Source organism: Phlebotomus papatasi, chromosome 2 (assembly GCF_024763615.1).
Source record: "Phlebotomus papatasi isolate M1 chromosome 2, Ppap_2.1, whole genome shotgun sequence".
In the NCBI taxonomy this organism is placed as follows: domain Eukaryota; kingdom Metazoa; phylum Arthropoda; class Insecta; order Diptera; family Psychodidae; genus Phlebotomus; species Phlebotomus papatasi.
The window spans coordinates 52,734,265-52,762,037 of NC_077223.1; the positions used below are offsets into that span (position 1 = coordinate 52,734,265).

At 34.2% G+C, this 27,773-nt stretch overlaps 1 protein-coding gene across 4 annotated transcripts; it reads right to left on the reverse strand.

Moving 5' to 3' along the window:
• Positions 1-4,057: 4,057 nt before the first annotated feature.
• LOC129801635 (glycogenin-1) lies at positions 4,058-25,361 on the reverse strand. 4 transcript variants are annotated; one of them, XM_055846871.1, is made up of 6 exons: positions 25,126-25,301; positions 17,584-17,894; positions 16,580-16,753; positions 13,613-13,909; positions 13,403-13,441; positions 4,058-8,588 (listed from the first exon to the last, which is right to left on the reverse strand). In XM_055846871.1, exons 1-6 carry the CDS (start codon positions 25,130-25,132, stop codon positions 8,358-8,360), a joined length of 1,059 nt encoding a protein of 352 aa, XP_055702846.1. In that variant the 5' UTR covers positions 25,133-25,301; the 3' UTR covers positions 4,058-8,357. The 4 variants fall into 4 exon arrangements, with proteins under 4 accessions (XP_055702846.1, XP_055702844.1, XP_055702845.1 ...); XM_055846870.1 differs by lacking the exon at positions 13,403-13,441 and adding an exon at positions 12,428-13,096 and having other exon boundaries at positions 8,083-8,588; positions 25,126-25,307; XM_055846872.1 differs by lacking the exon at positions 13,403-13,441 and having other exon boundaries at positions 8,083-8,588; positions 25,126-25,361.
• Positions 25,362-27,773: the final 2,412 nt, after the last annotated feature.

Genomic DNA, 27,773 nt, shown 5'->3' on the forward strand with positions numbered 1-27,773 from the left:
TTCCGTCATTTTCTAATAAGTCGTCTCTCGGCTTAAGTCGTAAGTGTGTCTAGGGCATTAGATGCTATACCTCAAAAATACTTTTTTTTCACATCATTTACTCTTTACCGGTTCTCAGCCGATTTGAACCGATTTATAAATCACTCAAAAGATCCCACAAAAAATAGTTTTAAGAATAATAAAATTGATTTTCGTATAAAAATTACTTATCGGTTCATAATCGGTTCATTACCGATTTACAACCGATTTGAACCGATTTATAAATCACTGCCAAAAATACCTTAGAAGTAATGTATGTGGGGTAATGCGGATTAACACTTTATTTAAATGGGGAAAGGACCGGTTTATGAACAAAAGAACTGGAATGGGCCCCAGACTATCCGCAAAGGATCTAATTCTAAACGCGTCTGTACTGCACGACGGTCCGTTAAGAAGAAAGAGAGCTCTCCTTTTCCCTACTCGCATGCCGATTCGTTACTAATAGTCCTACACAGAAAAAAATTATTTATAAAAATGATCGTAAATGTTTGTGAATTTCTATTAAGGATAGATAGATTGATAGATATTTTATTTCCAATCTGTAACTTGGTTGCGTCTGCCACCGTCTTACCATTACCGGGCTCACCAGGTAAACGGTTAACCAGGTAACCAGGAGTTACGAAATGCTCGTAAATCGTATAACCCACAAACAAGCTCGTAAAAGTTTGTATTTTTTCCACAAACATTGTTCGTAACATGATCACTTGACGAGCATTTTTAGTACTTTTACAAACATTTGTTCCCCTAACATTTACACATTTGCGCCCCTAGAGTTGGTCCCACGAAGTTTAAATGTTCTAAAAAGTTGTAGTGCTTTGCGAGATCTTTAATTTTCGCCCTCACTCAAATAGAACCGAAAATATGACTTTTTGAATTTCGTGAACTTTGACCCCTCATATCTCCGGTTCTATTTTAACCAAACCGAACGCACGTCACTTTTTGGAAACCTCATACCCTAGACTACAACACTCTAAAATTTGATTAACTTGCACAATGGCGTTTTTGAGAAAAATGAGTTTGAAATTTGATGAATTTTGACGCTATCGCAGCGCCACCTGTGGCGACTTTTTGAACTTTCATCTGAAAGTGCTCATCGACACGAAACCAAAAACCCAAAATTTATCGGGTTATCGATTGACTTAAGTTTTGATTGATACTTGACTTGATTTTTGTTTGATAGGTATAATCAGCAGCTACAACATACTAAAATTTCAGCCTGATACATAAAGGAATTTTTGAGTTATTTAACTTAGAAAATTGAAAATTTTTCTTTTTAATAATAGCGCCCCTAGCGATAGTTTTATGAACTTGCGATGTTAGAAAGGCAAGTGGTATTTCACGAGAGCTTTCCAAAAAGCCCTCACTTTTTAAATTCTGACAATTAGAACCGGAGTTATGGCCATTTTAAGAAATTGTTTTTGGACCCTTGTAGCACGGATCAGTCAGGTCAGGGACCTCAAGTTTGATATTAATCGAAAGCTCTAAAGCCCAGCTAACTTACTAAAATTTCAGCCTGATTGATGCCATAGGGGCGGAGCTATTGAGAAAACAAAAAAAGGGGGGTCTTCAAAATGGCGGAAGGAGGGGTGGGGGGTGGGGGGTCAAAGCACCAAGTTGCAATTTTCAAACGATATATAACCTTTGCCGAAAACCGCAAGTCGATATCTCTTTTAGTTTAGGAGCTATTAAGCTCCAAAGAGCGGCCGTACGGACGGACGGACGGACGGGAACGGTTTTCAGCCACCCATATATTCGTGATCAGGAAGGGGCCAAACACGTTCGGGCAAAGTTTGGGGCCGATCATAACATGAGATTTTGTTAGGATTTATAGTAGGTGAGATTGTTAAGAATCTCACCTAAGATATCTAACATAAGACGTTTATAAGAAATCCATTCGTCTTCCATACTATAGACTTGGTTCAGACTTGCCAGGAATTCAAAAACCTTTCTAACACGCCCAAACTTTCCAAAAATCGATTAAGAAATAAGCTTTCTAGGGCCTTTTTAATTTTTGTTTTTGAAAAAAAAAGCAGTAGGAATTTAACACTATATTCGTATATTGATAAAATTCCGCTTAGACAATTTCTAAAACATGATCAAAAATGAAAAATAGCATTAGGGGAGACCGGGGTACCTATAGCCAGGGGTAGAATTAGTCAGTGAATTTTTCTCGTTTTTTTTAAATGTACATCGAGCAAAGTATTTTTAATGAAAGTAGGAACACATCCCCATATTGCCAGAAATATTTATAAGTCTGATCCAGTTATCCTACAATTTAGAAGCATTTTTATAAAATGAGTATAAAATTGTAATTTTGATGCGACAGTTTTTGGCCCAGCATTTGGTTATCTGAGTTTCTAGTCAAGATTTCATAGTTTTACCTCGTTTCTGGCTTAATAAACATAATTGAAAAATATTTTTCACTTAGATAATAAATTATCCAATTTTTTATATAAGATAAACACTGAAACAGCCCTCGGAGCAGGTTGTAGCCACTCTTCCGTGGCGGGATAAAACTATCAATGATTTTTCACTAATACATGGATAATTGTTAGATGAAAAAGTACTATTGATATTCCAAGCAATATTGCCATTCGGATGAAAAATTTGTGAAATAGATTTTTTCAGGATATTTTCATCAATTTTGCCTAAAGTGACATATTTAGCATCAGTGGACTTCAATGTATCAAGCGAAAGAATATTTGGAATCTCCAGTTTAAAATTTCGTCTGGAAAACTGGTGGCAATTAGCACCCCAAAAGTGGCTATATCTAGCCAGGCCGGGGCAAGTGTAGCCAATAGCATCGAACAGACTGGGCCATTGCTCTTTTGATCGATTTTCAAAGAAGTAATGGAGAAGTGATATGACACCTTCATTGTTTTCGATAAAATAACTCACTGAGAACAGCGCCATCCAGTGTAAGTAAAATGTCCAAGGCGGGAAATATTTTCAGTTGTTCAAAATAATGTAGTTCACATTATTCACAAGTATTTTATAGTAAACTTTAATTTCACTAAGCCTAGACTCATTTTAAATACATTTCAAAAGTTTTCACAAGAGTTTTATGAGTAAAATTTCCTTTGTTTTGATTTTTCTTGGCATCAGCTGATTTCGATGGTGATCGATGAAATTTCGAACAATGAATTTAAATAGAGAATCTTAACGGACTATGTGATATGGAATTGTCAAGAAAAAGCAATTGGCCGGGCAATTGCTTTTTGCTTTTTGTTCAAGGTATTTATATTTGGTCAATTTTACTAAAATATCATTTTCTTTTTAAAGAATATTGTCTCAGAGAACGGAAAAAACATCAAATTGATGCAAAAATTGGTTTGGTGCCGCAATTTTTGAATATTTTTTCCATGTGTAAAAAAGCAATGAAGGAGTAAAAAAGCAATGACCATGTAAAAAAGCCCAGTCTGTTCGATGTGAATGTGTCATACTTTTTTCATTATCTACTCTAGAAAAACTCAACGATTTTAAAGCCTTGGACTACACTGTTTCATACAGCCAATATCCTAATGCTACTCATGAAACACAAAAACATTAGACAAACCTTATCATTTTTTCATAAATCACGCGCGAAAAAAAAGCTTCATTTGCTGGCTAAATCTACCCCGGTCTCCCCTACGCGTTTTTGAGACATGCTTGGAAAAATATCAGATTCATATTAATAATGCGATTAAGCTCGACTTGTGGGACGTGGATTCCTCTTGTGAGACCCCAAGTATAGGTGCGGTAGGGGATATATTTCAAGGGGTCGAAAGGACGTAGATGTATTGAAAAAAGGGATAATACATTTGCTCAGTCTTTGACTTTTGTTCAATTTGTAATGAAAAGTAATAATGAAAAAATGTAATAAAAGTCAATTAATAATTTATTCATCATTATATTTACAATAAATTTTTGATTTGAATATTTTCTTACCAATGAGGTATCCAAAGGTGTACCAAACAATTATCCAAATTGGTGCATAGAAAATCCAGTAGTGCTCGCGTTTTAAGAAAAAATCTCAAACTCACTTTATAAAATTTTTATTGCTGAAAAATGAAAAACAAATCTTTTTATTTCAGGAAGCTTCTTGCACAGAAAGCGCAAATGGCTAAGTCACACATTAAAGGCAAATGGCTGATGATGGACGTTCGCAGAGTGAAGACATCCCAGAAGCTGCGGCAACAGGTAAGACTTCCGACTAGATGTTAAGCATTTCACAATGCAAATGGTTTACTTTCCCTTGCCCTTCTTGGTCTCCTTTTTTCTCGGTGGAGGCTGAGGAGCTGCAATAGCCTCAAGAACAACTCCAGTTGAAGCTATCGCTGATGAGCTTTGCTTCCTGGCCGAAGACTTTTCTGTTCGCGTGGTTGTTACGGTTTTGGTACCCTGACCGGGTCCTTGAGCAGGTGTTACAGCAGTTGAGGTGCTAGTTTTCGTAGATTGAGTTGATTCGCAAGTTGTTCGCACATCGGCAGAAATCCCACCTACATTTGATGTAATGACTTCAGATTTCTTCTCACTAGCATCAGTTGAAGCTGTTGTGGTATGAATTTTAGTGGCACCTTCGGTTTTCTGAGACTCTTCAAGAGCAATCTTTGCTTTCCTGGTTTCTTGAACAGCCCTCTTGGTCTTCTGTGTAGGATCCTTTTCATCTTCCTCTTCTTCTTCAAGTTGTATCTCTTCTTCTCCATGACGTACAACTCTCTTTGATGCAATATTTGGATCATTAATTATTGAGACTTCTTGTTTGGTTGGACAAACAGCAAGAACCCGACTTGGGTCAGGAACATTTGTTCCCTGTTTCGTTGTTTTCGTAGTTTGTGTCTGGGTTTTATTTTCTTCTTCAGCATCTTCATACTCTTCAGTTTCTTCAATGATCTCCTCGGCGTCGTAGAAGGTCTTCATGTACGTTTTCTTCGTACCATCTCCCATTACTGTAGTTATAGTTTGTTCATACCCATCAACGGTCCTCTTTGTTACGGTTGTAGTCTTCGTTACTTCATCAACTTCGGTTAATTCTTCACCAACCTTCAGTTTCTTCATAGCTTCTGTTGGAACGAATTCTTCTTCAGTTTCATATGTTTCAACAGTCCTCTCAAGTTTTTTTTGTGTTTCTTGTGGATTTGGTTGTGGAGTATTGGTGAGGGCCTGAGTAGTCTGAGTCGTAGAAGTTTGTTGCACATTCTGTGTTTTTTGAATAGTTTCCTGAGTTGATACTTTCTTACTCTTTTCTTCAACAGTTAGGATGGATGATTGCTGTTGAGTAGTTTTCGTATCAATTTCGGAAACTTTGGTATCTTGGGTTTTTTGACTTGGAGCCTTAGGGGGTTCCTGAGGCTTGGGACCTTCTTTTGGTTTGGGAGCGTCCTGGGGCTTAGGAGCTTCCTGAGGCTTGGGAGCTTCCTGGGGCTTAGGAGCTTCTTGAGGCTTAGGAGCTTCCTGAGGCTTAGGACCTTCCTGAGGCTTAGGAGTTTCCTGAGGTTTGGGAGCTTGCTGAGGTGTTTGATTTTCAGGAACTTGAGGGGCACTGGGAGGAATAACAGGAACCGCATCATAAGTCGTTTTCTTATGAGTCCTCCTTGTTCCATCAATCAGAATTGAAGTAGTAACCCTTTCATAGCCCTTTTCAATTCTCTTAGTCACAATAGTTGTGTTTATTCTTTCAATAACTTCAACAATTTCCTCTCCAACTTTCAGTTTTTTCATAGCTTCGGTGATGATGATTTCTTGAGTCTCGATTTTTGTTATTTCTTCTTTAAGTTTTCTCAAAGCTTCTTCGTCTACAGCAGGAACTTGTGAAGGTTGTTCCTTCTGGACGTTAGTTTTTGTGCTCTCAACTGTTTGAGTTTTTTCCACAGTTTGAGTAGTGTTGGAAGTAGTGTCAGTTGTGGTTTCAGTGGTTTTTTGAGCAACTGGTGGATTACCTGGAGCGGCAGGAACTACCGGTGTAATCTGCTTGGTTTCCTCTACAACTTCAACGGGATCGTAGATAACCTTTGTCTGAGATCTCATTGATCCATCATTAAAGATAACTGTTACTGTTCGTTCATATCCATTTTCAATTCTTTTGATCACGGTTGTTGTATTGGTCTTCTTGTCGACTTTAACGATCTCCTGACCCGTTGTTAATTTTTTCATCTCTTCAGTAATAACAAACTCTTCAGTATCTTGAGTTGTTTGCTGGACTTGTGTTACTTCAGTTGTTTGTTGAGTAGTTTGCTTTTTAGTAGCTGTTTCATCAACGGTTGTCGTAGTGTTAGTCGGAGCGTCCGGAACTTTGGGAGTTTGCTGATCTTTAGTGATCTCAACCACATCAAAAATTGTTTTAGTGCTGCTTTTAGACGTTCCGTCTTCAAATACTCTTGTTATGGTTCTTTCAAATCCATTTTCAATTCGTCTGATGATGGTTGTAGTTCTGGTCTGTTCATCAACTGTTTTGATCTCTTCCCCGGTTTTCAGTTTCTTCATGGCTTCAGTTACCACAAACTCTTCCTCAACTATTTCTTTTTTTGTTGCCTCAACGGTTGTGGTAGTTTCAGTTGTTTGTTTATCCGTAGATGCTTTTCTTATTTCCGTAGTTATCTTACTTTCTTTCTTGATGGTTCTGCTTTCGTCTTGAATAACTTCTTCAGTTTCATCAATCACTTCTTCAGGATCCATGAAGGTTCTGTTTTGAATACGCTTTGTACCATCCTCTAAGACCGTTGTAATAATCTGTTCGTAACCTTTTTCAATCCTTCTAGTTACAGTTGTTGTATTAGTTGCTTCATCAAATTCCACAAGATCCTTCCCTGGTTCTGGTTTCTTGGCTAATTCAAGTGCTGGGGTTGGATTTGTTGAAACAGCTGTAGTGACTGTAGGTGCAGCCACTTTAGGTACTCCAATAATCTCCGATTGCGTAACATTTGTGCTAACCGTTGTTGTAGTAGTAACAGTTACATTTTCACCTTCAGTAATTTCTTCAGTAATCACTTCTTCTTCAACTTCGTGTTTCGGGAAGGTTGTAATGACTTTCTGGAAGATTCTTCCGTCTTCCCCCACGGTTGTAATTACCCTCTCTTCGGCTCCGTCTTCTCTCGTTCTCAAAATTTCGCCTGGGGGTAGTTTCTCCTCCGTCACCGCAACAACAGTTTCCTTCACCTCCGCTAGAAATATTATTGAAAATTTACAATAAGTGCCATTCCCATGCAATGATTTTTCAAAAATTAGAAGTCTAGAAAGCACACGACAAACCCAGTCAATCCACACCAGCCACAAGAGCTCTTTTGTTAGCTTTTGCGTTTCTTCTCATGCGATTGTCCCGGAAGCATTTTCCTCGGCATCACTGTAGCTGATATTGGCGGAAAGATAAAAGGGAAGACAAGCTTTGTTTTAGTTGTTAGTTTATAGCAAAATTGCAATATTGTTTTATGATTTACAACATTGATACCCCAAAAAAAGTATTGGCTTCAAAGAAGGTGAAAAAAAACTCACTCAAAAAAATTCAAAACTTGCAAAAATCTGTTTTTCTTCAAAAATGGCGCTCTTAAAGATCCCTTCCTAGAGATTCTTTTCAAATATTAAAAAAAATGTGATGCGTATGATGCTTTAAGAAATATTATACTTTATAAATGATGAAAATATTTCTGTTAGTAAGCTTCTAACACAAGAACAAAATCAACAACTTTTCGAAGTTATGCTTTTTCAAAAGTAAATTTTGAGATGAAAAGGCCAATTTATACTTTTCAAGTTGTTATGCTGTAAAATTATGTTTTTTTTTCTTCAAAAAAATAACTCAATGAATCAACATGATTTTCCAAGCGATATTTTAAAATGCTTTTGAAACTTTAAAATGCTCAAAATGCGAAAATTCTATTTTACTAAGTTAGCATAGTTCTTTACAATGGCGTATGACTTCTTTCACCTCCTTTCCCAACGATCTAAAAGACTTAAAACAAAACCATTAAACATCAAGATGCTCAAAATAATGTCTTCTAATGTTTGTCATGTCAGGGATGTTTTTGGGAGTGATTTTGAATAACACAAACACAAAAAATAAAAATGCAAATAGTTGTGAAATCATGATTTATTTGTCGACAAAGTTCCTGCCAAAAAAAATTATACGATAAACATACAAAAGAAAAGAGAAAAAAAAGTATTGGCGACATTTTCATGGCAAATAGAATTCATTGCTCTTTTACATAAAACTACAAAAAAATATATAAATGAGATTGCTGATTACACTTTACCACCATCTCTCTCCAATTTATGAGTAAATGAAAAGGGGTTGATGTGAGATTTTCAGGGAGAGATGGATTTTATTACTTTGTGTGATGTTAGACAATTTACTGGTTACCTTCCTTGGCCTCGGGCAGTACATCTTCCTTCTGAGTCTCTGGAGTTTCCCCCATGGTTAGATTGATGCGTTTGAGAATATTTTCAAAAGAATCTCGGCCCATGTAGTCAATATTTCCTGATTCCCAACATTGTCGTCTCATCTGTGACTCGAGGGCTTCTTGTTCAGGAGTTCTTTGTTCACCCAAAGTTACATTTGCCAAAGCTCCAGCGATTCCACTCTGAAATGTGCCAAAAAAATTGTTTTAGAAGGGGTTTTCTTACTTAAAAAAAATACATCTTTTAAAGGATGGTAATGCCCAAAACACTAAGAGACTTCCACCACTGAAATGAAAAACATTTAGTGAAATTTACCAACCACCTTTTCAGTTGAAGACATATTTTGTACTAAACGCCTAGACTTATTACACAGGCTTTCAAGGAAGCTTCAGATAGAATAAATCGAACGCCATGTATTGAAAGAAGAAAGTCATTGCTTGAATTTAACTGTTTTTATAGTAAATTCAAAAGATAAACGTGTTGAATTAAAGCCACAAAAGGGTAGGGTAAGTGTGCCAAATTTCAGCATAGTTACATGCAAGCGCCAAAGTCTCAAATTTGAAATGTAATATTTTTAATACAAATTGATTTTTTTACTTTTTCTTAAGGAGTGTTGCTTGGAAACTTGTTAACAATTTATCGTCTTTATTTTCTCTAAAATCATTCTTAATACATTTTAAAATGAATAAAAATGTAAACATAGCTTTGGTCCCCTATTTCGGCCACTTTCATTTTCATAGTTCCTTGCCCTTCGAGAATCCTTCAAATGTCTTTTTCGCGTCATCTCGTTTGTCGAAGCTACATTTTTTGTTATTCTTTTGCATTGTATAATCTCTGGATTATGTAAAAACTGAAAATTCATGAAATTTCGAGGAACAAAAAAATGGCCGGAATTGCAAGCTGGCCGGAATTTGGCACACTTACCCTAATGGGATTTCGATATACTCAAATATAAATGTACCGAAGATGTCGGTGACCGCCGTCTGAGGGTGACTTCGTTACTCTGTTCGCAAGCTTTCCTTTAATTCAGGCATTTTTTAAAGACGATCGGACATGGTAGATAGGGTCGGTGAAGACCATGCTTAACTCTTTAAGGACGAGAGGATCAAAAATTAGGGGTCAGAAAATCTTTTTCTGCCTTCTTAATAGCAAAACAAGGTCGTAGGAATTTTTTTTTGAGACACGGGTATTTCAATCGTCCTTAAAGGGTTAAGTGCTAGAATTAAAGAAAAGCCTACAAATAGCAAAGTGGCAAAGAAACCTCCGAAGGGCAAAATCACTCGCATTTACGGTAAAAGATGCTTTTATATTATTCAAAATTTTGCGATTGACCAATTGCGCATTTTTATTTACATTAAAAAAAATTAGCGTACCTTTAAGCTCCAAAAAAGCTCAGGCTGATCCTCAATAATTTTGAATCCGGTAAATTTAGCAGTAAAGGATCGTACAATGAGAGCATACATAGAAAAAAATATTTTGTAAAATTGTTCGTAAATGTTTGTGAATTCTTATTGGGGACTTACGAAATGCTCATAAATTGTATAATCCACAAACAAGTTCGTAAAAGTTTGTACTTTTTTCACAAACATTGTTCGTAAAATGATCACTTGATGAGCATTATTTGTACTTATACAAACATTTGTTCACACGAAAAAATGTTCGTAAAATTTTGTCATTTGTTCGTAAGTTTTTGCCAGACAAACAAAAATTTACGAACAAATGACAAAATTGTACGAACATTTTTTGCGTGTTTACGAACAAATGTTTGTAAAAACACAAAAAATGATCGTCAAATGATCATTTTTCAAACAATGTTTGTGAGAAAAAGCACAAACTTTTACGAGCTTGTTTGTGGGTTATACGATTTACGAGCATTTCATAAGTCCCCAATAAGAATTCAGAAACATTTACGAACAATTTTACGAAATATTTTTTTTCTATGTAAGTAGAATTATGGATTAGAAATTGTTAAATATTCTTTAGGATTAGCCTATTCAGTCTATTTGGGGCTTTACTGAGTGTAGTGTCTATTTTATTCTCACACTGGTAAAAATAAAAGGATCACATTGATCCAAATTTGATCCTTTTGCAAAGGATGAAGCAAATTTCAAACACCAAATGGACATCATAATAGAACATGTTAATTTGATACATCCTTTGCAAAAAGATCAAATTTGGATCAATTTGATCCCTTTATTTTTAGCAGTGCATAATTTCTAGTATTATTATTTTTTTAAAATTTCTTTTCCTTATCCTATTTTATCTGTTAGAGGCAATATTCCATGTTTTTACTGAAAATTAAAAGATAAGTTGATTGAAATCTTTTTATATTAAATTTAAAATTTAAATATTAAATTTTGTTAAATGGAAGTGGGGCACCTTTGAATTTCGGGCAGCTTTGTAATTGGTAATTCTGTCCATTTTTTTTTAAATAAAAATTGAGCCATATGAAAATGTAATTTTTCCTTAATCTGTTTGTGGACATAAATTATACTCCCTCCGTTCCGAAATAAGTCGTACGTTTGGGAAAAAATCTTGTTCCGAAATAAGTCATACGTTTGGGAAAAATTGGAATTAAGGGAAAGTTTGTTGGTAAATGTTTTATGTATCAACAATTATCTCTTATAAAGAACTATTGCTTATGTTCAGTACTAAAATTGGGGTCCGGTCTTGATGGTATCTTGAGGAATGAATGTCTTAAAAATATCTTATTTTTGGCGTTTTATTTTCAATCTAACATAGATGCAGAATGGTGAGAGATACAGACTTGGGACGTTCGGGGGACCCCCCCATAAGTTCACCCTGGGAACATTAATATGTTATTTATTTTGCCCCCACTCCTTCCCTTTCCCTTCAAAATCATGTTTTTTGGGATTGCTCGAAAACACGTCGTGCGATTTCTTTTTTTCAATTCAGAATATGTTTTAGAGAAACATATAAAGTGTCCCAGGGTCAACTTTTGGGGGGTCCTCTGAAGGTCCCAAGTCCCTATTTCTCACCATTTTGCATCCAGATATTCGAACACATAAAAATGGATATTCTTTTTATTGCTCATTCTGCAAAATTTGAGCAATAAAAAATGTCATATCGGTAATAACTGTTGAGTTCTACTTGTGCATACTAAAAATTTAGAACAAATTCTATCCTGTAATGTTAATCACAGTCCATTTTTTAGTAATTAACTATCTACCGGAGCTCTTTGAAAAAAACGCGAAAAATGGACAACTTCAACATATCGAATCCTCAACATACCATCGTGATAGGATCCTCATATTATCCCTGAACATGGAGGATAGTTCATACACAAGATATTTGCCAATAACAAAAACATTCTCTGAAACCATTCCTTAATCCCTAATTTTTCCCCAAACGTACGACTTATTTCGGAACGGAGGGAGTATTATGATCAGGCTGAATTTGATTAAAAAGTAGAAGAAAAATCCTAATTTCAAAGCTGCCCCAAATGCAAAGCTGCCCCACTTCCTCCTACTATTAATTCGGAATTCACTTGGCGTTCTAATAAACTCTTGAAAGCTTACCTTGAAAGCCTATTAATACCTTTTCTACTCTGAAAAGAAAGGTTAACAAAAGTATTTTCTGACAACTGATCTTTTTTAAAAGTTTATAGAAGTAAATAAAAGACACAAAAGTAAATAAAAATAACCTATTTTTTTCAAAGTATAAAAGGTAAAAATATTTTAATAAATTTACTTAATACAAGAAGCACATTCATGCAATTTTGCACCTAATTAATCCTTGTTGGAGTGAAACGCACTATAGGGATCTCTTTATCCAGACACTGAATAGACAGCACTTTGAGATCAACAAGAAGCTTCTAAATGATACGAAATCCCAGGATGAATGAGGAATAATGGGTGGAGGATGTCTGTTTTTTGTGTGTGATTGATCAGAGGGGTGAATGGGTTAGTGTGGAGGCACAGTGTGTGTAGAAGAGGAATCCCCCAAGAAAGTCATGCTGGATGGTTTTTTTAGAGAGTGTGACAAAGTAATTGATGCCTACCTCATTAGACGTGCTTTTCACATCATTTGTCCCTGAAATACTGTTCACCTGTCTTTCTGGTGTTTTTGGGCTCTCTTGGGGACTCTTTTCCACTGTTAATTTACCAGGAGGGGGTTCGGAAGGGGTCTCTGAATTTGTATTAGGTGGGATTAGTTCAGGAAGTCTATTTTCCAGAATTTCTGTCATTTTTTGCAGTTCTGGAGAGTGTTTGTTGGGTCCTGGATCAATTTCTTTAGTCTCTGTAATTTCTGGAATTTCATTCCTGGATTCTTCTGTATTGTGAAATAATTCTTGTCTCGATTCTTCTCTGTAGATAACTTCTTGACAAGTTTGTTCCTCAGAATTTTTCTGATTTTGACGACTTTGAACGGATTGATGTTCAAAATTTTCTTCTTCACGATTTTCTTGGATTTTCTCAATAAAATGATCTATTTTGACATATTCCTCAGACACTTCCTTGTGAATAATTTCAGTGTTCCTCTCGTAATCCTCCCATGGATCGTAATAATGTATTTGTTGAATTTCTTGATGTTCTTGCGTAGGTATTTCTATAACTGAATTAGGATGAAAAGTATTGGAAGTTGGGAGAGAAGGTGGTGGGACATAAGGGGGACATGGAGGATCATGCTGTGGTTCTTCGTACCATGTAGTCGCTTCTTTCTGTTGATTCTGTGTGGAAAAGAAGGATGATTGAAAGAAGACACATTTGCCAGCAATTCCATTTGCCTTTCTGCGGTCTCCTTCCCGAAATCACAAATTTCTCTAAAGATTTTACAGGGACTGTGCGATAGTTTCTTTTAAGAGAATATTTTCAAAAAGATTTTAAATAACATGTGAAAAATGCATCTGTTGAATTACATACAAAGAAGGAAAAGGAAACATATTGTGACGAAAGCCAAAAGCTTCAGCAGAGAGCGTGTTTTTTTTCTGAGCATGTGAATGAAATTTTTGTGGAAAGTGTCCTGACTGGCTTACCTCGGAGCCTAGAATGTCTTCAAACGCGTAGGAAGTTGTCTTTCATGTTAAAATAAAATTGTTTGCGGTTGGGAGAGAAAGAGAATAATTTTCAGTTAATTGGTGTGTCATTGGTGCACAAAAAGAAAACCATTAAAAAAAAGGCGGTCCACTCTGAAAAAGTTCTTCAATAAAACAACCCTTGTCCCTTCCCCAGATTAAAATACTCACCATGTCAGTTGTGAGATGTGGGTGGATTTGATCAAAGAAAATTGACCACCAGGTTTGCAAATGGCATGCAAGATGAGAATAGTTTTCGGGAGTTCGAACTGTTCTAGTTTGTGGATCGAAGTTCTGCAGCCAGGGCTTGGAAGTGCCGATGAAGTGAAGGATTTTCACGTCCCTTCCGAATTGCTTGAAGGCCGGCAAGTAGGAGTATGTAGCTGTTGAGCAAGTATTGTAGACGAATGGTAGATGCTTGCTGATGTCACTGTGAGCCCAGTCAGAGAAGTACAAGTTTAGGAGGCCCTATACAAAATAAAGTTATTAGGGAAATTATTTTAAAATACCCCAACTGATTCTGATTCCATTCCAAAATTGCGAAAAAATAAAAAGTTAGTCTGTTCAGGTAAACTTTATCTAAAACTTATGGTTTATGATTTCTAGGGATGACCTTAATTTGTATATCTTTTTTGAATACCGTTGTGACGGGTGACTTTGCATTTTTATCGCTATTTATTAACTTAGCCTTTAAAAATTGATAATTAAAAAACAGCAATTTCTAATAATAAACGACAATGAGATCTACAATATGGCGTGGTCGCTATCTTGTATATCCTCGTCCGATCGAGCTGAAATTTTAGTATGTCATTGCTTATGGCAAAACCTTTTCAAAACATATATACATTAAAGTCTACGTCAAGCATTTACCTAAATACAGAGGTTCAAAGTTTAAAAATTTGAAATATTCAAATTTTGGCGAAGGTTTTGGGGGAATATTTGAGACCTAAACGAAATGTCTCAGTGAGCATTAAAAATGGTTGAGGCTTTTATTTTATATATTTATTTGCTCTTACATAATTTAAAGAGAAATATAAACAAAAAATTCATATATTTTTTTACTTTTCATCATTGCAACAACAGTTTTCAGATCCTCAAATAATATGCTACAGTAGACTCTCTCAAATTCGGGTATTTGGGACCGAAATGTCAACCGAATTGGAGAGAAATTCGGGCCTCAAATTGTTTGAATTATTGCGTTTACGTGCTCATTGCTATTATAAATTTCATGAAAACCTCTTAATAATGCAAAAACACATCAGAACTAAGACAAATCATGGCAAATTTGAGCATATTTGCTTCATTTGATAATCATAATCGAACTTGAAAAATGTCAACAAACTTTTTTTGAATTTAACTCCAGCCCGAATTAAGAAATAGCCCGATCTTAAAAGAGTCGAATTAGCGAGAGTTTACTGTATTATAAACAAAAACATTACTTTTCTTTTTCTTTGTTAGATATCATCACATATGATAACGCTGTCTTTATTGTAATGGTTTTTGCAAAGGAAGCGCCCGTTTTTCTATATAAGGTAAAGTACCCTTACTCGACCGGGTTCCTCTATTCGACCGGTGGGCCAATTTTTTAATATTTGATGGTGAATTTCATCTATTTCTATGAATTTGTCACTGATTCGTATTATTTAAAGAATAATTGACCTATTAATGTTAGATCATATACAAAATATTATAGCAAATATAATTAAATTGAATAAATAAATCTACCGGTCGAATAGAGGAACCGGTCGAATAAAGGGTACTTTACCACAAGAGTGTCAAATTTTTTAACTTGTAGGATGTATGCCTTTATTTCTTGTATGCCTGTATTCAGGCATTCGCTTTACCTAGGCCGAATTATACTAATGTACCGAAAAGGTCTTGGTATCAAGAACAATATACTAAATTTCAGCTCAATCGGTTGAGTTTTATCTTTTGACAGTTCTTCAAAATGGCGGACAGAAACGTCAAATCAAAATGGCGAACACGCCATCTTGTAGATTCCGAGTATTTTATCTTAAATTCCCATATAATTGGGTAATTTTTAATTAAATACTTCTATAATAAAACTTTAGAAAGCTCGTTATCTGCCGTTTTATAACAAAACTCATACGTTCCTATAAAGAAAATAGTGAAAAGATATTTTAATAAAAAAAAATTAACAAAATCGAATTGGATTATTCCGATAAATTTAGAATAGATTTAGACAATTTACTACTCTGAAATCGTTTTTGAAATTAGACCTTCCGATAACTGTTTTTTGACAAAATACCTATATTTGCATTTTATTGACTTACTGAAACTACAAGTATTTTTCTGAGGATCCTTGTACGTTATTTAGTGCATGACATATCCCTATATACTTTGACATGGTAGACCGGATCAGCGGAGACCACCAATAAGTCCAGGTATAAAAAAAGACTTTAAAAATCTTTAAAAAAGAATTTTAAAAAATGGCAAAGTTACACCCGGAGTGCAAAGTCATCTGTAACGACCGACGCGACGGTACGAAAATACTGGGTAAACTCTTAGAAATTTAATAATTTTGAAAAATTCCAGCTAATGTAATTTTTATCAGGCCCTTTCCAAATACACAAAAATTAATTCACCAAAATTCCATATGGTTAGGGTAAGTGTGCCAAATTTCGGCATAGTTGCATGCAGCCCCAAAGTCTCAAGTTTAAAATGTAATATTTTTAATACAAATTGATTTTTTTGTTATTTTTTTATAAGAAGTGGTGCTTGGAATCTTGTAGACAGTCTATCGTCTTCATTTTCTCTATATTCTTTTTTAATACATTTTAAAATGAATAAAAATGTAGACATGGCATTGGTGGTCTATTCCGGCCACCTTCCTTCTCATAGTTCCTTACCCTTCCGGAATTTTTCCAATGTCTCTTTCATATGATCTTGTTCATCGAAACGACATTTTTTGTAATTTTTTGCATTGTATAATCTCTACAGTATGCAAAAACCAAAAAAAAAAAACGGAAATTCGAGGAACAAAAAATGTGGCCGAAATTGCAAGCTGGCCGGAATTTGGCACATTTACCCTATCTTTTAATATTTTACAACAAAGGTTTTTATAAATAAGTACATGTATTTTTTAGATCGTTTGAAACAGTCTTTGAGGAAACTCACCTGATCACCTCCGTCAAAGCTGCCAGACTTTACGGCAAAGTCCAGTAATTTGCCAAAAGTATCCTGACTGGGTCGGAAGACGAAGACACCGGAATTGAAACAGTCAGGCCATCCAACATCTGGAGCTGCGGAGAGTTCCTCTCTCTCAAACAGTTCATCACAGTTTTGCAGAACCTTAATAATGAATTATGGTGAGTGATTTTTTTAAAACATTATTACAACTTTAAAAAAATAAATATTGAACATTTTTATTGCTTTTGGCAAAATTTTACTAAGACTTGGCAATAAGTCAAGTTATAAACAATATTCTTCATTATTTGCTAATGTCATGTGTTAAGATTTTATGTTGCAAAAATTGCTTCAAGTAACTAACTTTGTAGATTTTTGGGCAGTAAAAAAATCTAATTTGGTTGATAAAAATTTGAAATAGATTATAGAATAATAATAAAGAAAATTACGGTTTCATTATCCATTTCAAACGCTTCATGCAAATATGAACGATTATTATTTATCTATTTTTTTTAATGAGTAGAAAATCACATTTTATTGCTATTTTTCTCTTTTTGCTACTTAAATGTTTCATTGTTTTTTTTTCTAATGAAAAACTTAGCACAACCTCTTACTCGAGAGTAAAAAATAAATAAAAACATGTTTGCCTAAAATGCCCATTAAAATATTGAGATCTTTTGAATAGATTATCACTGACTTTGAATGAGTTTATCACTCACGTTTTGAATGAGTTAAAAAATATGAAGTATTTAGAAGCGTAAAATTTTAAATAGCAAATAATTTATACGCGTTTACGTCTTTTCTAATTACTATTATTTACTTTATGAGTTGCGATGATGGTTATTTAGATTAAACAAATTAAAAAAACAGTGATTTCTAAATTCTAATCAGTATCATTTTTATATACTTTCTTATCAATTCTAAATATTTTCTTGTCACATAACATCGTTAAAAGCTCAATTTTAGTCATCTTGATCAAAAAAAAGTAATCTTACCAGTGTATCCGCATCCAAAAAGACACACTTGTCGAATTGCGTGAGGTTCCAGCAATGGAGCTTTGTAAAAGTTACTCCCAGTTCCGGACGCGCCAGGAGAGCCAAATTGGCTGAATCCCTGGAATCGAGAACATTGACCTCTTGCACTACGTCAAATACTGTCTGGAGCTTTGTTCTCATGGCTGCTGAGACGCCTGGCGTGATGAGGACGGCTAACTGGTGGGCGGTGGCTGCCCTCTTGAGGGATGCTGCCACCACGAGGGCTCCCAGGGAGTAGCTGTCATTTGTGGCGAGAGTTACCCACGCAAACTCTACAATAGAAAAAAAGAACAGGTGATCCGCGTTACTCTCATAAATATAATTCTCGCAAATTCTTTGGCAAAAGAGATTTTAAATATAATGATCACCCACGCGCAGTGTGAGGATCGAGCGTTAAGAATAGCTTAAGAATATTCTTCCTAAAATTTCATTGAAGAAGTGTACACAAGATTGCAAAAAAAAAAATCGTGAATTGTTGCAAATTGGTGGCATTTTGGCTCAAAAAAAAAATCAAAAAATATTTGGCCGGCGGTTAGTGGCAGCAAAAATGAGCATTATGTCGACGCATCTTCTTACCTCGCTCATTTGCACAATGGTCATCGATCACTCATTCACTGCCTTCCGTCTTTTGCCAGGAGATCTCTGAGTGGCCCAAAGCACAGACACACGACACAGAAACGCCGCGATTTGCGTATGAAAACAACCACGAAATTGACGATTTAGCCACAACTCCTCTTTTTCATCAATTCCAATTGAGTGTTGAGCAAGAGGCGATCGTGACCTCCACCGAGGGTTAATTGTCAGTTAAAACCACAAAATTGAATGGTGGTGCTTTCATTGTTGTTTTCCATTGCAGAGGCTTGTCTTTTGATGATGCGTTCGCCTCAAAAACGGCCAATATTAACCCTTGAGTGATTGGGATCAATTTGGTTTGAAAAGGATGGATACTAATGCAAATAGAATTTATTAGAAAGGTAGCAACTCACTATATTTTCTATAATTAACTACGAAAATATTCATAAACTTACGCAGCCAAGGATACGTTATAATTTTAATGAATTGAGTAAAGGCAATATTCCAAAAAGACCAGTAAATTCTCATAAATGTGTTTGTTGAGAGTTTGTTGTATACAAATATGTAATGACTCTGTTTTAATGTGGAATGGGACATTTTGTAGAAAATTCTTCTGTTGCGAACGTTAAGAACTACCCAGAATAACAGGGTAGTGTTGTATCCTAATGACATTATACTAGAGATGGTAAAATTTCAGAAATTTCACAGCAGTCGCCACCTACTTTAGGCGGAAATTCATGAAATTTCTTGAAATTTACCAACTCTACATTATACATATTAAAATTTCAAGACGATTGACATTAGTTTTTGCAAATATGCGTTTAAACGTAAAATCCCAGAATATCAGTCCTAGAACTCCAAATATCCCAAGATTCCAAATATTTCAGGACCTTGAAAATTCAGCGATCTCGAAAATCCCGGGATACTGAATTTCCTGATACTCTGAATATTATGGAATCCTTCTTTGTTTTTGCTGTCGGGACCCCGGAATTCGGGATTAGTGATAGTATTTAATTACCTGAATTAAAAAAAAAACTGGATGTTTTGAAAAACTTAGCATAAAAGTGTAGTTATTTATTTAAAAAAATAAAATTATAACCGTACTATCACACTAGCATTTTTTCAATTTGTAAATTCAATTTAATTTTCAGATGATTTGTTCCTATGTGTTATTTTCCACTAAAAACCAATTGAATTGATAGATCTGCACTTATTTATTAATAAAAACTAATACTTGGTCCAGAAAAACTTGTTTAAATATGTTAAAATAGCATAAATGTGGTTGCTCAAATAAATTTGATTTTAGCAAATTAAAATGTTAAAATTGCTCACTAATTTCAATTTTATTGCAGTTACACAAGTAGTCTTTTGAAAAAAATTCTTCTTATTAAATTTATTTACTCGTAAATAATATTATTTGTGGCGAAAATATAAGATAAGTACAGTGCTTTAGTGATAAACTTGCACGAAATGAAGCTTAAGTATCGGGAGTAATTCATTAAGTTCCTCCAAAGCCATCTCTCAGACTCTGAAAATTTTCAAGTAAATTCTAGAAATCTTAATGCTCAATTGGCTCAATTGAATTTAAAATTAAAACGTGAAAAATCCTAGTGTGATAGCACCGTGATTTTGATTTATTAAAGTGTTAAAAAGCTATGAATAATCTAGAAAATACGCTGAAATTGTTTTAAATGACACAAAATATGGTCCCTAATTAAAATTAACGAGGAATCATATTTAGCTGTTTTAGGTTTTTTGAATCAATTTTTGTGGACCAAGTTCGAATTTTTGTCATTATTAATCGTATCGAGATATATTCATTACAAAGGTAATTATTTTTACAATGTCCATATCCCGTGTTAGAAAAATCTGCTAGTCCGTTTGTAGACTCGCCCAGGGGTGCCTTCTCCGCATTGTGTATGCTTCTTCCATGCTCCCGGAGTTGTTGGGCGTAGGCGGTGCATTATATTACGTTATTAACATATGAAAATTGCCTAAATTAGACATTCAGATCTTTGCACCGGGCGGGACTCGAAATCACAACAGTAAGTCGAGCCGGGGAATCGATCCGCCCAAGAGCCAACGGTCTTGCCTATTGCGCCACTGATTCCCCTTTTTATCATTGAAGTAATACAAATTAAATTATTTAAAACCAAAAATTAGGATTTTGAATGCATTTAGCGAGAAATTAATGTTTATTATGTTGAAGTTTTATCGTCTAGTATGATAAGATCCTAATGACCTAGACAGACTTACGGCTTAAGCCGAGAAACGGCTTAGTGGGAAACTGATGGGAATGAAGTCTAATCACTGTTGTATTCACAACTACGTTGAGTCGTATCAGATCTGTCATAGTCGTATAAGATATTGGGTCGACGAAATTATATTTTACAAACTGCCTATTTCAAGGATATTAAACAATCAAATTTGGTATTTAAATAAATTTTGAAAGACAAACAATATTAAATGAAAACTATGAATATAATTTACACTTACAATTGTAATAAAGAAAAGAAAATTTTTGGAACAGTATTATCGAGATAGTTTTTATAAGGGCCGCTACATTTTGATCAGTATCTCAATAAATTTGGTCAGTAAATATAAAATTTCAGTCAGCTTGCAATTTCAGCCACTTCTTTTGTTCCTTAAATTTCCATGAATTTGTAGTTCTTTTGTGCTCTAGAATCTGGAGATTTTACAATGTAAAAAATAACAAAAAAAAAAAAAATCGGTTCTACTACGAACGAGATGATGTGAAAAAGATTTTTGTAGAATTTCAGAAGGGTAAGAAATTATGAGAATCAAAGTGTCCGAAATATTGCTCAAAGCTATGTCTATATTTTTATTCATTTTAAAATGTATTAAGAATGATTTTAGACAAAACAAATACGCTAAACTATCTAGAAGGTTACAAGTAACAGTCCTTAAAAAGAAGCAACTAAAAAAAATCAATTTGTATTAAAATTATTATATTTCAATCTTAAGACGTAGGTGCTTGCATGCAACTATGCTGAAATTTGGTATAGTTACCTTACATAAAACAAACTTTTTGGTTTTTTTTGAAAGAAAAAAGCTGAAAATAATTGTTTTGATAGTTTTTTTTTTGTTCTTTGGCATAAATATTACAGATATGCGAATAAATTAGCTATTATGGTCCCATGTCTAAGGACCCAAATAGACTCAGGTTGATCCTCAAGAATATTTAGCTTGCAAAATTTGACAGTAGAGATTTATCCCAAACCGTCAACCACTGAGGGCTTAGGATTATCGATTAGAAGTCCTTTGCACAAATTTCTTTTACCTAATCTTTTACTGTCAAATTTTGTAGGTTAAATATTCTCGAGGATCACTCTGAGTCTACGTAGGCCCTAATCTCCGAAGCTTTTAGGAGGAGCATTCCCTAGACTGCTTTTCTGACAGTCAACAACTTTACTAGGTCAGTACGCTATCTGACGAGGGGAGAAATCTGCCAGACTTTCTGTCCCAGAAAAAAAAAACAATGTTAAGACGGCGATGGCCACAAGGCATATTAATATGAATTCAATTGGAATTGCAGCACATGTGAACATAAAGCGCGTTTTTTTTTTTATTAAATTCTCTGTTTTGACAAAAAATTCTCACAATAAGCGTTATAGAGTCATAGATCTAAATGGAAAATTTTTTGACTGTTTTTAATTTTTTTTGCTGCCCAAACTGATATATTACTGACCTAAAATTTGTGGATGTCATTAAGGATTTCGTGTATTGGACTCAATCTTAATTTTTATTTTTACTGTTTCGCTAACGGGCATGACGTTTCCTATGTTTCCCATATGTTTCTAGCGTGCCGAAAAAACTTTTGAATTCATTATCCATTTTCTGTCATTGTAGAATGAATTAGCAAAAAATACTAATACAAAATAAAAGCCAATTTAATAACGAAAAGGCAACAGAAAACCTCAGATTGGCAACCTACGTAGTTTTGGAGATATAACGTAAAATGTGTACGAAAACAGGAAAAAATTTACACTAAAACTGGTCGCATTTTTCAGAGCTAATGTCACCCCCCTGGTTTCGCTCTGTCTTGTATTTTGTGAAATGACGAAGACGCTGCGATGTAAATTTTTCTGCACAATGAAGGGTTAATACGAGCAATCTAATCGGGAATGGAAGATTTTTTTGTTGCTGGAGAATTCACCAGCAAAAATGGGCCAGTAAGTCATCGGGAAATAATGAAAATAGGCATTATTTGCTACATTTTTCACTCGCACTTTTTATCGCTCAAAAACTCCGTGAACTTTACTTTTCGTGGTCATGTAGATAATATTTCTGCCGGCAAAAGTGCCTCGAATTCTTGCTGAAATTTCAGCTTCTATCTAACTCTTCAATAAATTTTTCTTTCTCATATTTTTTTGTTAATGTTTTCGCGCTTTATTTTTCTTTCGTCGCCATTCTGCAGAGATTTTCCACACATTCGCGCGAATCAATTGCGATTGTTCAATGTCCAAAGGGGTCTATTTATACATGGAAAATGTCTAATTATTCACTGAACTATTAATAGGCAAGTCTTTCTCTCTCTTCTTGTGTCTTGTTAGTGGCGTCTTTTCGATTCAGATTCAGAAGCCTTCACACGCGAATTTCTCTTTAGAATTGCGATTCCATTTCACTTCCAATGCATGAAATCTCACCAAAAATAATATAATGGTTCTTCTGAAGTGAGATTTTCATCTTGGGTTTTTGAGCGCGGAGAAAAGTTGTCGTGTAGTGAAAATTAGCACAAGGCTACGCAACTTTTCGAGGAGATGATCTCAAAATTTTATTGTGAATCACATACCAGAGAATTCTACACATTTCCACGGTATTTTCAAAAGAAAAATTAATTTTTGAAGAAAAAAGCACAGCCATTGAGTCACCCTTATTTGATGAAATACTGTGGGAAAAGTATTTTTGGAAGCAAGAATGTTGCACTTTATTATTGATAATTTGAACGAGAGGATATTGTGAATTATTTTTCAAACGTTGAAGAATATTCACGAAAGGAATTTGTTTGCAAATTTTATGCAGAATATTTTAGTAATAGCGTAAATATTTGAATACGGCCTCGAATGTTGTAATTTGTTCACAAATATATAGCTGTATTAGTCAAATATTTGTGGTTCACAAAGTCTTAATTTCATAAAAATCATACGGGCTTCAGACCTAAAACTTAGCCATATGGCTTAACTTCTCTAATTTCTTATCAATCACGTTTTTTTGGAAAGATTTAACTTAGAATTGAATTATTAAAGATAAATTAACCTATTAGGCTTTCAAAAAACAATAAAATTGCACACTATATTGGATTTGGAGACCTTCGGGAACTGGGCTAAACCTCTAGTCTGAACACCGCTTAAGATTTAGCTGAGTTTTAATACTCCTTAAATTATTATTTTTTTTAATACAAAGAAGGATAATATTTTGAGTTATCACTATTTAGCTTAGCTTAGATGATATGACCTGAATAATTAAATTGCAATATTTAATTAAACTAATCGAGATTTATTTATTTTTTTACTGAGGGTCGCTTAAACTTTTTTTTTTGGAATTCTGCTATCTCCAAATAAATAATTTAAATATTAGGATTAATGCCTAATAAGAAACAATTATAATTAATTAAACATGAAATGAAGATCCCATACTTTTCTAGAAGATTCAGGCTTTCATATTTATTTCATTAATCACTTCTAAAAATAAGTTTTTTTTTATTTCGAAGGAAGTAGTAATTATTCATAGGATTGTTCTTAAATATAATAAAATTAAATAAACATTTTTATAGTGAAATAAATATGAGCTTAGAAAAATTATCGAGAGTTGCTTCATTTCTGTAATTCTCATTGTAGACACACAAAAATGAAATTATTAACTTATTTATTATCAGCGATCGGTACTTATACAAAAATACATATATACACATTTAATTGAATTGCTTTGCTAATCGTAATCGCTTATTTTTTTGGAGTTTATTTTCAATTTCATTTTCACTTAAATGTGGCGCTATTTCAGTACATCCAAAAAAGGTTTCAAGACTTGAATTTTTTAACGATCATAACCAAATATTAAATTTAGCACCATAGTTTAGCTTTTCTTATTTTTGTCTATTGAAAGAAACTTTTTTTTGCATCTTCACTTTTATTCCTCGTACCCAAAGGGTATTTATGTTAAATACTCAACATTTTCTTAATAATATTTTGTGATTCATCTTTGAAGAATTCAGATAGTCTCGAAAGGATTCTTGTGCCCCAAGAAATTGTTTTTTTTTAACCCTCTGAAGTTGATTGAGAGCAAAAGTGTATTTGAACAGATAAACCACTTGGACTAAAAAAAAAAGTCTTTCCCAGAAGGATTATCTTGGCATTTTTTCACTCCAACTTTCACTGAATCTAAATTTAGAGGCATTTTCCAACGACTAGAGATTAATTCTGGTGTGTCTGTCGGCTTAAAAAAAACTCACAATCTTGCCGGCAAGAGAGAAAATTGTCTTACGCGTTCTCTATTTACACTATCGTCAATCTTCAAGGTTGCATTTTATCGGGGCTTCTCTTTCACCACGAAAAAACACATTAAAATATTCACATTTCTGTGCTTAATTATTTTTGCAGATAATCAGTTGTATGTGTTTGTGTTGGGGTAATTCATGTTTGTGAAAATGGGAATAATTTTTTTTCTAGACAGAGAATCCTCATAGGGAAAGTCCTATAGAGAAGAGAGTATCTTGGTGTTTTCGCGCGAAAAATGAACAACCAGACACGTTTGAAGGTCGAAAGAGGTCAAATTGTGTGCCGCATTCAGCGAAGTTTGTTGAGAAAAAAGGCAGCTTTCTTGCTCAATAAATTTCACTCGAAAGAACAAATCAAGAAGCGTATCAACCCGGTCTATCTTGATTGGGAATCTTCCTGATTCCAGAATACTTACTACTCATGATTCTAGCACCGTTTCTGCTTTCTATTTGATATTAAAGATTGCCACTTCCCAGCACTGCACAGTCCACTCACACCACGCCAATGGATTCTTTGACACTGATCCGCGACCAAAACTCCAAGTCCGCTCTGACTAACTGAACTCGAGAGACTGGTTTCCGAAGCCGATGCCCAGACGGTGAATGTAACAGAATGAGACGGAGAAGCCATCGAGAAGCGCATGAGCCACCAACACTGTCAACTCTGATAACAGCATCTTCCCACTTGCCAGGGTTGAGGAACCTAAGCACATTTAAGCTCCAGAGGCTCGTCCAGAGCAATTTTATTGTGAGTATTTTTTTTTAATTTTACGATTTGATTAATTTTTAATCGTCGTTCGCATGCCAGATTTAATGTTCTTCAGAATCGATTCAATTATTTATATTGAAGATTTCATTTGATGATAGCACTGCGCAACAAAAAAAACCTTTTCTTTTGTCCGTGTCTTATAAGAGTAATTAATTTTATTATAGTGTCCTAAAAAAGATATTAAATTAAAGTTTTTATATTTCCTAAAATTAAAAAAAAAAATCTTTTTATAATTATCGAATAAATTTAATATTTTAATTTTATTTATCATTTTTTAAATTATATATCTCGAGGGCAAAGAAAAAACTCAAAGCATCTGTGATTAAATTAAAGAATACTTTAGGCTGAATATGTCCACCTCAAAATGTAAGAAAAATATAAATACACATTTTTTTAGGGTGTATATTTTTCAAAAAAGTATTTCAAAACTGTCCTTATTTCATCGTAGGTCAATAGGTCAGAAAAAATTATAATAATTCTACTTTTAATTGAGACATCGTTATTGAGTAGTAAATTAGTAAATTTGGTAGTAAAATATTAAAATTGACCCAAAAATATTTAAAAAATTATTCGTCAAAAAAAAGCAACATGAAAAAGTATCCGAATTTTAATTTTCGAAAAAACGATTCAATTTCGGTACTTATTGGATTCATTACAGATGAAGACCGATGCAGTCGGGTTCGAAATTTCGATACCTTTCCTAAAAATCCAAATTTAGGCAAGTCGGTTGAAAAATAATCCCTCCAAAGTGATTGACTTTTGACTTTCAATAATTCAAAATGGCGATTTTTCCGGTCATAGGTACGTTTGGACGAAATGTTTGTCAAGGCTACCTTTTAAACAAATCCCGGTCAAAATCCCGAAAGCCAAAATCCCGAAACCCAAATTCCCGAATGAGCCAAAATTTCGAGAGCCAAATTTCCGAATTCTTAAAAGTGTCATAGCTACTCCCATGATTGCACCCGCGCTTACTGGAGGCAAAGGGAAATTTTCTGTGGCTTGGGAAATTATACTACACATTATACTCCATATAATTTAATTCCTTTCAAGATTTTGATTGAACATCCGGGATTTTGGCTTTCGGGATTTTGACTGCCTCCGTTCTAAAACATATCCGAAAATTAAAAAAATCTATAGTGCTGTTCTCGAAATAAACCAAAAAACATTGTTTTGGAGTGGTTGGAGGGGATGAGGAAAGAAAGGAAAAACACCGTCGAAAAGATACGGCGAAATAATCTTCTTTTTTTTTAATTAGGGGTCACCGAAATCGGGAAGTTAACATCTTTTACCGTTTAAGTTTAAGCTCTATATAGACAGTACGGTGACAAGTTGGAAAAAGCGGATTATATAAGTGCACTCATTTTGAATTCGAGCAGTAAAATTAAAATGATTCGTAACTTACTTAATTTTTTGTTTTCCAGTAGGGGGAAGTGGGGCACCTTTGAAATTCGAAATGTTCTCTAATGTTTAACTCTTTCGTCTCTTTTAGGACTTTGAGTACCCAAAGCAGCATATGAACATTCTGTGAAAAACAATGTTTTTAATTATTCAGAACTGATAAAAAACCGATTCTTTTGGATGATTACAAACTATAACGATGGTCAAATGTAAGATACTTTTTGTAAGACCTCAATTAATTCCTGAGCTTTAGATATTTTTGATTAAAAAAATGATGAAATTGGCTTGCAGCATATGCTGAGGTCCGGAAAGAGTTAAACGTAACTGAGCCATATCATAATGTAATTTAATTTTTCAATTTGTTTGTGCAGCTGAATTATATCATGATAAGGCTCAATGTTATTTAAAAATAGGTGAAAAATTCCAATTTCAAAGGTGCCCCATTTCCCCCTAATATTTCACTACTTACTGCAGCTTTATGAAGCAGAATAATTAAAAGATTTATATATGTTTAACTTTCGGTACTATGGATCAAAATATGGGTGGCATAGATGGGTTATATTCAGTAAAGAAATATGGGAAAATATGAAGTGTTCGAAGATAGAGTGTTTGCGAAGCATGGAAGCTTTCCCCTATAGTTTTTTAAACATTTTATGATTTCGATACATGTTTATAGCAACACTGATTTCACTAAAAACATATTTACGCATTTTAGACATTATCCAGGGGGACATTTTGTCCTTATACAAAAATACCGCTGAATCATTCATAATAACGGTTTTTCAAGGAGAAAGGTTAAAAAGTCTCTAGAGAGCGTATTTCTGATCCGAATGGTATCATTTTTGGGCTAGTTGTAAAGGTCTTGGAATTTCCAATAAAACTAAACCGGTAATGAAC